Source organism: Sus scrofa, chromosome 15 (genome assembly GCF_054392235.1).
Source record: "Sus scrofa isolate SSC_HxYL_T2T_F1_AM1 chromosome 15, Sscrofa_HxYL_maternal_Yorkshire_Landrace_v2.0, whole genome shotgun sequence".
Lineage (NCBI taxonomy): Eukaryota > Metazoa > Chordata > Mammalia > Artiodactyla > Suidae > Sus > Sus scrofa.
The window spans coordinates 86,839,991-86,851,681 of record NC_139397.1 but is presented as its reverse complement, the minus strand read 5'-3'; the positions used below and the strand labels follow the sequence as shown (position 1 = coordinate 86,851,681).

General features: G+C 35.1%; 1 protein-coding gene across 12 annotated transcripts in view; it reads left to right on the top strand.

Moving 5' to 3' along the window:
* The window catches only part of SCN1A (sodium voltage-gated channel alpha subunit 1), a 166,508-nt gene that overhangs the window by 103,039 nt on the left and 51,778 nt on the right, over nucleotides 1-11,691 (top strand). For all 12 annotated transcript variants that reach the window (XR_014829471.1, XM_084999274.1, XM_084999273.1 and 9 more), the window contains exons 13-17: nucleotides 251-383; nucleotides 1,461-1,699; nucleotides 3,019-3,192; nucleotides 4,653-5,009; nucleotides 6,470-6,952. Coding sequence is in view for 11 of the 12 variants with exons in the window: in XM_084999274.1 (XP_084855400.1) it covers nucleotides 251-383; nucleotides 1,461-1,699; nucleotides 3,019-3,192; nucleotides 4,653-5,009; nucleotides 6,470-6,952 (1,386 nt within the window). In the remaining variant the exon portion in view is untranslated. The remainder of the gene's footprint in view (nucleotides 1-250; nucleotides 384-1,460; nucleotides 1,700-3,018; nucleotides 3,193-4,652; nucleotides 5,010-6,469; nucleotides 6,953-11,691) is intronic.

Sequence of the window (11,691 nt, the reverse complement as noted above, 5' to 3'; positions counted from 1 at the left end):
TTACATTATGTATCATAAAATTATGAAATCAGAGGGTAAAAAAAACCCTCAGCTTTTGCTGTATGTGTAAATGGCTAACAGTTTGGACACTCCAGGTTAATGACACAATAAGTCAGCAATATCTGCCATCACCAATTAAATATGAACGTGCATGATGCATGTGTATCATGAAATTCACTGTGTCACATTGGTTGTTTGCATATCACATTACTCAAATTAATCATTTAATATATTAGCATTGTCTTTACAGGGAACAACCACTGAAACTGATATGAGAAAGAGAAGGTCAAGTTCTTTCCATGTTTCCATGGACTTTCTAGAAGATCCTTCTCAAAGGCAAAGAGCAATGAGTATAGCCAGCATTTTAACAAATACAGTGGAAGGTTTGTAACAAATTACATTTCCATTTCAGTTATTTTCACTGAATTTATGTTGTCGCATTTGAAACAAATTTCTGTTTGTGAGTTGGAAACAGGTTCTAAAAAGAATACTATAGGTCTTAGTTAAGAGTTATTTGTTAGACCTACTCCTATATTCTAGAAGCTTTAAAAAAAGTTACTTAAACTCCATTATACTGGAACTCTTTTCTTTATCCCATGTGTGGCAACTCCCTGAAAACGCAGAATAAAGCATTTCTGGGAGTTCCCATCGTGGTGCAGCGGAAACGAATCCGACTAGGAACCATGAGGTTGCGAGTTTGATCCCTGGCCTCGCTCAGTGGATTAAGGATCTGGCGTTGCTGTGAGCTGTGGTATAGGTCCTAGACATGGCTCAGGTCTGGCATTGCTGTGGCTCTGGCTCAGGCCAGCAGCAACAGCTCCGATTAGACCCCTAGCCTGGGAACCTCCATATGCCACAGATGCGGCCCTCAAAAGACAAGAAGAAAAAAAAAAAAAATAAAGCATTTCTGTTAGGGGTTTCTAATCCCATTAGTCACAGTGAGCTTGTCTTCTGTTCCTCTTAACTTAGGACTTCCAATATCATCCAAAAATTCTCAAGATTGGGGGGCAGGAGTGGATCATTCTCACAAAATAAAAACAAATTTAAAAGATGATTCTTGGCTCACATTGATCTCTACTCGTTCTATTATAGCCTAAGGATGTCATCATAGCTAGACATTAACATATGATTACACGCGGTAACCATACCACCCCAACCCATGTTCGTATTAAGACGTCATTTAAAAGACCATTCACTTACTTAAGGTCAGGTATGGAACCAGAAATTCAATGCATAAGAGAAAAATCCATTCTTTGTTAATTCTGCCCTGTATTTATATCTGAAGAAATATTTGGGGGCATCTAAAAAGTAAATTCTATAGTTTTTTTTAACTCAAGTACAAGAGAGGCTGACTCTAGTAAGTGGAAATGTATTGGTCACTGAAAAGAAGTCTAGTGGATCTGAAAGAAATACGTGTGTAAATATATTTTTGGTGGTTATTTTTATTGTTTTTAATCTAGAACTGGAAGAATCCAGGCAGAAATGCCCACCCTGTTGGTATAAATTTTCCAACATATTCTTAATCTGGGACTGTTCGCCATATTGGTTAAAAGTGAAACATATTGTCAACCTGGTTGTGATGGACCCATTTGTTGACTTGGCCATCACCATCTGTATTGTCTTAAATACTCTTTTCATGGCCATGGAGCACTATCCCATGACGGACCACTTCAATAATGTGCTTACAGTAGGAAACTTGGTAAGCATATTAGAAGGTAAATGTGTTCAGTCTTCAAATTTTCTGTTTGAGAAACTATTTACATTTAATAGCTTCTAGCAACCTTTTCCACCACCGTTTCTACCTTCTGGTTCCCAAAAAATGGGAAATATGTCTAGCTGATTATATGCTACTTTTAGCCAAAATTGAGAGCAAAGCAAAAACAAAAAGAGAGCTGTAGACACAGGTGGATAGTACTACTTGAAAAGTCAATATTGATGTTTAAAACTATTTCGAAGTACAGAAGGAGTTTATAGGTTAAGCACATATTTTTTTGAAGTGATGTTATCACAGTTTCCCTATCTGTAGAAAGCTAAAATAAAATTGCAGATCTTTTTATCCTGCTTGGTCATCATTATTATAAGCAATAATTTAACAGCTTAAAAATGTCTCCAGTTTTTCCTGTTCCAGAATCTAGGTATGATGCACACTGTTTAATTCATCTATTCTATATTAAACCATAAAATATTAAAAATGTCCAGTACATTTTATGTATTATATGATTAGCAAGGCCATTTTTTGTGAAGCTTTCTACTTAAGTTTTTCTCTTCTGTTCTTAAAAATGTAAATAATTAAAGTGTTTGTTGACTCAACTTAGGAGTATTAAGTTTTATTTGCAGAAAGAAGAAATCTCTAAAGGAATGTGTGCAATTTCCATGATATTTGTTTTGAAGTTTAAGGTTTTTGATGGTGGAAAGCAAAATATGTAAAGCACGCTGAATTTTAGTATTTCTATTATTTGGAGCTCTAGTATTTATATATGGAAGTAAAGTTTTTTCTTTTGCATAACAAATAATGATAATCATAATGCACATCTTATAGATATAAATGTATAACGTTAACTTTCTGATATGAGGGGAAAAGGGATAAGCTTATAAATAAATAAAACTGTTGATGGGCAGAATCTTGTCAGTACCTGTGCTATATGAAGTCTGGAGTAAAATGTGGTTTGATGTAATGGAAAATACACTGGCTGAAAATAGATTTGCTCTCAAATCCTAGTTTTGCTATTTTCTAGTCGAATGATATTGGACAAGTCATTATACTCATCTGAATGGTGTTTCCTCATTGGTAAAGTAATAGTTATGTAATATCTGCATTATGTGTTTAATAGTGTTTTTATTGAGGATTAAGTGAAATAACATATATAAAAACTTTTCATCAACTCTAACTTACTATGCACATGTAAGCTAGTCATAGAATCATTACTAATAGAAACATTTTTATTCTAAGAGCAAATATTATGTCATTCTACTTTGTCATTATCTGATGGAATTAGAGTAACTTTGTTTTGATCTTAGGTTTTCACTGGGATCTTTACAGCAGAAATGTTTCTGAAAATTATTGCCATGGATCCTTATTATTATTTCCAAGAAGGCTGGAATATCTTTGATGGTTTTATTGTAACGCTTAGCCTGGTAGAACTTGGCCTGGCCAACGTGGAAGGATTATCAGTTCTCCGTTCATTTCGATTGGTAAAAAAAAAATAAAACAAAACACTACAAAGACAAAAACCTTTCCAACAATCAGGGTTCTTGCAGCATAGGTTTTACCACACACCATTAAAATTTTATGTTTTTGTGTAATATTTGCGTTGCCAAAAACAGCCCTAAATGGGAAAAATATTCCCATTTAGAAAAAATGTTATTACAAAAAATTTAGTCATGTAACATTTAATATACTAGTTACCATTCTGACTAATTATTGTTTCTAGAGATAATTATAGTTAATATTTATGGATCTAAGAAAGTATTTTAATGAAAATGTTTTGCACTTTAATAGTAATTTGAAAATATGAATACATTTTAATAGTGGCAGATGCCAATCAGATACAAGAGGTACATGTAGAAACTGCTCCTAACTCTACCTCTGGAAAATATGCTTCTTCTCAAAATCAGAGGAGTGAAATCTACAATATTAATTAACATGTCCACTGTTTCACATGTATGTCCTTCCAATTCAGGGAAAGAATTATAAAGTCATGGGAAATATTCCAAGTTTTTAAATGCAGGTGCATCTAGCTATGTCAGGGTTCCAAAGGAGCATTATGAATAATCAGCATGTCTCTCTACTTAGATCAGTGTGATGTTACTTTGCATGCTATTGACAAATGAGTATCCTTGAGCAGAGATCATCAAAATTCCAATGTTAATATTAGTGTCAGGCCTAGCATGCCTTACAATCACATTCACAAAACAAATTAAGGACAGTTAGTCCCCAAGAAATCATTAAAAATTCACTCTCCAGGAAAATGATCTGTACATGGTTAAAATATGGAAGAATCAGATTCTCCCTGGAGCTGGGGTTTGGGGGGTGTCCAAAGCTTCCTAAGGGAAGACCTTTACTTCTTGTTTGATCAAGTGCAACAGTTGCTCACAGCTCTCTGTCCCTGTAGATTAGGAAATGTGTCTTGGAGTAGAGACAAGAACAGACACAAAGTCCGCCAACCTGCTTTCCATGCTTTTGGCTTAGGAAAGTGGTCCATAACAATGCAGTGGCTCCAGGTCATTTCTAATTGGTTAAGGTCCAGAGGTAGAGGGATTTACAAGTCTGGAAAGCAAAGCACAAGAATAGAAGTTGCTTCTTTTAAATATTTCGCCATCCAAGATTGTAGATTATAAATTTTTTAATCAGTAGCAGTCCAGGATGTCCACTAGCTTTAAGTGTTTTTTTGCTATATATATTTTCATTATTGAGGTATGTATAGTTGATATTATGTTGGTTTCAAGTGCACAACATAATGATTCAATATTTGTATGTTCCAAAATGATCGCTACAGTAAGTCAAATTAATATCCATCACCATACATAGTTATAACATCTACAGAACAGATGGTGTAAGAGATTCAGTTTTAATCATTTCTTGGTAAACATCAATATATGTAATGCTTTTAAAGATTGAACACAATCATATATATTATTTTTTCACTTTACAGCTCCGAGTTTTCAAGTTGGCAAAATCTTGGCCAACATTAAATATGCTAATAAAGATCATCGGCAATTCAGTTGGGGCTCTGGGAAATCTAACCTTGGTGTTGGCCATCATCGTCTTCATTTTTGCTGTGGTCGGCATGCAGCTCTTTGGTAAAAGCTACAAAGACTGTGTTTGCAAGATCAACAGTGAGTGTAAGCTCCCACGCTGGCACATGAATGACTTCTTCCACTCCTTCCTGATTGTGTTCCGGGTGCTGTGTGGAGAGTGGATAGAGACCATGTGGGACTGCATGGAGGTCGCCGGTCAGGCCATGTGCCTTACTGTCTTCATGATGGTCATGGTCATTGGAAACCTGGTGGTATGTACCCACTTAAGATCTGTAGTTCAAAAATAGAGTATGAGCATAATGAAATAATGACCATTTTGTCAAAACAAAAAATGATTATTAATTTAAAGTCTCTTATCTTGAATACATGTATAGTCTGACTTTGACAACACAATCATATAGCAGTGACCCTATAGTTTTATTTTATTTATTTACTTATTTATTTTGCCTTTTCTAGGGCCTCACATGTGGCACATGGAGGTTCCCAGGCTAGGGGTCTAATCAGAGCTGTAGCCACCGGCCTATGCCAGAGCCACAGCAACGCGGGATCTGAGCTGCATCTGCGACCTACACCACAGTTCTCAGCAACACTGGATCCTTAACCCACTGAGCGAGGCCAGGGATCGAACCCACAACCTCATGGTTCCTAATCGGATTCGTTAATCACTGAGCCACGTCGGGAACTTCCAACCCTAGTTTTATATTCAACCATTTTGTCAATCATTTTGTCAGATTTATGTGAATTACAAGAGTATCATATTAAAGACAAGTCTAGGATATATTGGGAACATCCTACAAATTCCAATCCAAGGGAAGGAGAAGTCTGAAAAAGAAATTTAGAGAGAGCTTAATCTTACTTGCCAGTATAGGACTAAAAAGTATGCCTTTAAATGTTTCTAGCTATTTCAACTTTTCCTTGCCTATTCATGGTAAATAGCGTTCAGTCACTCTATGTGACTGAACTAACCTGGGTTAGTCAATTTTTTAGAGGCTCTGTGTCAAAACAAAGTTTAGCTAATGGTGTCTGAGATGACCCAAATAGAACAACTGATCTACCCTCTCTTTTACCTTTGGAACATTACTGTAATAGTACAGAAATATATAATATACTCCAAAGGGGTGTGCATTAATGTTCCAGTCTCATGGAAATATTAGGAATTCTTTATAAATAGTTGTCCTAACTAGTCAACAGTGGGCTCTGGAAATACATAGGTCAAGAAAACATGTTGATGCCTTTGTTAAGCACACAATTCTCATAATAACGGTTATTTTTCAATTAATGTCTAATTTAATATCTGTTTATCAAAAATCCATATAAAGTGAATTTAAATGCATAATTTTAAACACTAGTGGATTTTTAGTTTAGAACTCATATATATACACACACACACATATATACATGATAGTACATGTATAAATGTTGTTTCTTATAATCATACAATCTTATAATAATATGAACCTTAGATCAGCTCACTCAATGTCAATCATTTCATAAGTAGGAGAGCTTGAGACCAACAAAAATCATGTCTCTGCCTATGGATAAATCTTTAAGTGGCTATCAAAATTCAGATCAATGAAGCAATCACTATGATGTGGTGTTTCTTTCCCACCTGGAACTGATAGTTTCCTCCATTTTTAGAAGAATAAGTGATCTCTGTATGTTCTTCTTTACATTGTTGTGAAATTATAACCATGTTTATATTATTTTTAAGGTACTGAACCTCTTTTTGGCCTTGCTTCTGAGCTCGTTTAGTGCAGACAACCTTGCAGCCACTGATGATGACAATGAAATGAACAATCTCCAAATCGCCGTGGATAGGATGCACAAGGGAATAGCTTATGTAAAGAGAAAAATATATGAATTTATTCAACAGTCCTTCGTCAGAAAACAAAAGATTTTAGATGAAATTAAACCACTCGATGATCTAAATAACAGGAAAGATTGTTGTATGTCCAATCATACGGGAGAAACTGGGAAAGATCTTGACTATCTTAAAGATGTAAATGGAACCACAAGTGGAATAGGAACTGGCAGCAGTGTTGAAAAATACATTATTGATGAAAGTGATTACATGTCATTCATAAACAATCCCAGTCTTACTGTGACGGTACCAATTGCTGTAGGAGAGTCGGACTTTGAAAATTTAAACACAGAGGACTTCAGTAGTGAATCAGATCTAGAAGAAAGCAAAGAGGTAAGATTTTATAGATGTGGGTGGGTACAAATATATATGTATCTATATGTATCATAATATATATGATTACCGAGGAACAAAAGCCCAGCAAGATGATTAATAACTTAAAGAATAATATGGTATGAATCGAATTTTCTCATCCTAATGGGCATTTGTTAGATGTTCGAATGAATGAATGAATGATCCAAGAAATGAACAAGTTTCATCAGATTTAATCCTTATAATAACCTCGAAAGAATGTGTTATGATTCTAACTTTTCAGATAAGAAAACCAGCCTAGGAAGTTTAAGGTCGTATAACTAATGAGGGAGGTAGAGCTGAGAATTGAACTTATAGTCTTACTACATTGAGAGAGAGCTTTCATACTAGCTCACTTATATGGAGGAGAAGTTAACAACAAGAAATAGTCTGTGTAGTTCCTCCAACTAAAATTACATTGACCTGCATGTTTGTCTTCCAGGCTGCATAACAATATATCACATACTGGGAGTTCCTATCGAGGCTTAGCGGTAATGAACCTGACTAGTATCCATAAGGATGCAGGTTCGATCCCTGGCCTTGCTCAGTGGGTTAAGGATCTGGCGGTGCCGTGAGCTGTGGTATAGGTTTCAGAAGCAGCTTGGATCCCATGTTGCTATGGCTGTGGCTGTAGTTGCAGCTCTGGTTCTACCCCTAGCCTGGAAACTTCCATATGCTGTGTGTGCGGCCCTATAAAGACCAAAAATGTATATATTTTCTTTTTTTCTCCATCACACACTGGGTGGCTGAAATAACCAATGTGTATGTGGAGAGAGAAAGAGCTCTGGCCTCTCTTCCTCTTCTTATATGAGCACCTGCCCTTTTGGATTCAGACTGCAACGTCACAACTTCACTTAGCCTTTATTACAACCTCACAGGCCCTATCTTCAAAAACAGTCACATTGGGAGTTAGGACTTCAACATATTAATTTGGGGGGAACACAATTCTGTCCTTAACAATTGACTTAGAAATATTAAGCTAAAACTTTAACAGATATAAAAGATACTTCCAAAGACATCTAGAACAAAATACCTTCTTCTCCCACTTATTGTGTAGAAGTATCAAAAATGGTAAGGTGCCTTAAGTAACATAGTCTAAACTTTTTTTAATTCATTTAAAAACTTAATTCTTTTAAGAACAGTTTTAGGTTCACAGAAAAATTGAGAAGGTGGAGAAATTTCCTATATACCTCCTGCCCTCACATATATATAATCTCCCCCGTGATCACCATCCCCTACCAGAGTGGTGTATTTGTTACAGTTGTTGAATCTACATTGATGCATCATTATCCTCTAAGTCCATAGTTTACATTATTTGCATTGTACATTTTATAAGTTTGGACAAATCTATAAAGACATCTATCTGTCATTGTAGTATCACAGAGAGCAGTTTCACAGCCCTAAAAATCCACTGTGCTCTGCCTCTTCATCTTTCCCTCCCCATTAACTCCTAGCAACCACTGATTTTGAACTGTTTTTGCCTGTTCCAGCATTTCATACAGTTGGAGTCATATAGTATGTAGCCTTTTCAGATTAGCCTCTTTTGCTCAGTCATGTGCATTTAGGTTTCTTTCCTGTCTTTTCATGGCTTGATAGTTCATTTCTTTTTAGTAGTAAATAATATTTCATTGTCTGGGTCTATCACAGTTTATTTGTCCATTCACCTACTGAAGAATATCTTGGTTGCTTCCAAGCTTTGGCAATTATGAATAAAGCTGCTACAAATATCTATATACAGGTTTCTGTGCGACTATAAGTTTTCAGCTCATTTGGGTAAATACCAAGGATGGTAATGACTGGATGATATGCTAAGTGTAAGTTTTATTTTGTAAGGAATTGCCAAACTGTCTTCCAAAGTGACTATACAGTTTTGCATTCTCATCAGCAGTGAATGAGAGCTTCAGAACATTTGGTATAGTCAGTGTTCTGAATTTAGGCTATCCTGCTAGGTGAATAATGCTATCACATTTTTAATTTGCATTTTCTGGATTATATATGATGTGGAGTACCTTTTCATATGTGTCTTTTTCATCTGTGTATCTTCTTTGGTGAGGTGTCTATAAGAAATTTGACTTGTCTTTTAATCAACTTGTTTGTTTTCTTATTGTTGAGATTTAAGAATTTTTTATCTATTTTGAATAATGGTCTTTAATCAGCATTATTTGTGCAAATATCTTCTCCTAAATCTATGGCTTGTCTTCTCAGTCTCTTAATATCTTTCCCAGAGCAGATATTTTTTCTTATAAATTCAATGAAGTCCAGTTTATCCATTCTTTTTTTTCATTGATTTTGCAAAACTTTGCTCAAGATCATCAACATCTTCTCATGTCTTATCTCCTAGGAATTTTACAGTTTTGCAAGTTTGTATTAAAGTCTGTGATCCATTTTGAGTTAATTTTTATGAAAAAAAAAAAAAAAGGGAGTTCCCATCGTGGCGCAGTGGTTAACGAATCCGACTAGGAACCATGAGGTTGCGGGTTCGGTCCCTGCCCTTGCTCAGTGGGTTAAGGATCCGGTGTTGCCGTGAGCTGTGGTGTAGGTTGCAGACGCGGCTCGGATCCCGCGTTGCTGTGGCTCTGGCGTAGGCCGGTGGCTATGGCTCCGATTCGACCCCTAGCCTGGGAACCTCCATATGCTGCAGGGGCGGCCCAAGAAATAGCAAAAAGACAAAAAAAAAAAAAAAAAATTTATGATATATGTAAGGTCTATATCTAGAGTTTATCATAAATGGATGTCAAATTTTATCAAAAGCTTTTTCTGCATCTATTGAGAGGACCATATAGTTTTTATTCCTCAATTAACAAATGTGATGTATCACATTGATTGATTTGAGATAGTAAAGAATCCATGTGTCCCTGGGATAAGTCCCACTTGATCATGGTGTATGATCCTTTTAATGTATTGTTGGATTCAATTTACTGTTATTTTGAGGATTTTTGTGTCTTTGTTCATCAGTGATATTGGCTTGTGATTATCTGTTTTGGTGATATCTCTGTCTGGTTTTGGTATCAGAGCGATGCTCATCTCATAGAATGAATTTGGAAGTGTTCCTTTCTCTGCAATATTGTGGAATGGTTTGAAAAGATAGATGTTAACTATTCTCTAAATATTTGGTAGAATTCACCTGTGAAGCCATCTGGTCCTGGGCTTTTGTTTTTTGGAAGTTTTTTAATTACTCAAAATTATTTCATTACAGAAACTATCCATAACAAATACTTTTCTGCAAAACTTTGACATGATATATACTCATACCAGTTTTGTTTGTGTTGATCAAGGCTAACAGAAACATTGATCCTCTTTATTAAAAAATGACCATCCGCTGAACCAGTGTAAGAAATTCTATTTCTTTATACATTGTGTCATTTTATATCTTCAAATAATACATTAATTAAAAATTTAAATATTAGGTTAATAGAAGTTTTAGGGATAATTTAATAACTTATTTCTCAAATTATGAGTTATGACCCAGTAGGAGTTGATAAACCAACTTATACCAGTAATTTACATTTTTAATTAAATAAAATACATGACATCAGAGCACATTGCATAGTTAGGAAGTACTGGTGAATAGAGCTTTTGTTGCCTATGCTGAACTTTAATGTGTTGCTTTTCTAATTAGAGTACAAACCCTAGGTCCATGAGTGTAGGGCCTGAAGTTCAGGACTTAAGTGTGAGAAGCAATGTTTCAGCTCTTTAAAGGTAGTGATCATGGACATTTCCTGACCCTAGGCAGAATATATGGCTTCTTCTTTGCAGTCAAATACTCTACCACAGGGCAATACCCTGGCTATGGCTTTTTTTTTTTTTTTTTTCCAGTTCCCAGAGATAGAAGGTGCAGAATATATAGGTAATAAACAATGCATGTTCTAGGCTCATGCATCTTACGAAGTATCATAACTACTGATATACATGCATGTCTCTCCTTTTATGTCATAACACACATACCTGTCCATGTTTAGTAAAAACTATGCACTTAGATCAAACTTTTCCAGCTGATTTAACTGTTTTTAATAGAACCAGTTTGAAGGTATTCATCACACTTACACTGAAGAGAACATACTTGAAAATATAGTTTTATTTTCCATGATCCATATATCATTTTTTATTGTTATTTCCCCAATAAGCTTTTTTTCTACTGTATAGCATAATGACCTATTTATGCATACATGTACACATTCTATTTTCTCACATTGTCATGATCCATCATAAGTGACTAGACATAGTGCCCAGTGCTACACAGCAAGATCTCATTGCTAATACATTCCAAAGGCATACACCATTTTTACCTTCATTCAGTCTATTACCGATTAGATCTTGTTTTTATCTCTGTTAGACATTTCATCCTGTCGATTTATATTGGGCTTCTAGGAAAGAAATAATCCCTTATCTTTCTCCCATGAGTTGCTGTTTCTCATCTGGTTAATATTTTTATGCTAAATACTGAATGTTCTGTTCATCCCCATTACATTCCAATTTCTTTCATTCATTTTTAAATCTGACTTTCTGTAAATATTCTTTTATATATTACCATATTGTCCTAAATTTTCTGGTACTTTTATTCACCATATTCTTCCTCTTTGGTCTGAAATAAACCCATACAAAATTATTTCTCTTAATTGGTTCTTTATATATATATATATATATTTCTCAACAAATTTATTACATTTATAGTTGTACAATGATCATCACAACCCAATTTTATAACATTTCCATCCCAAACC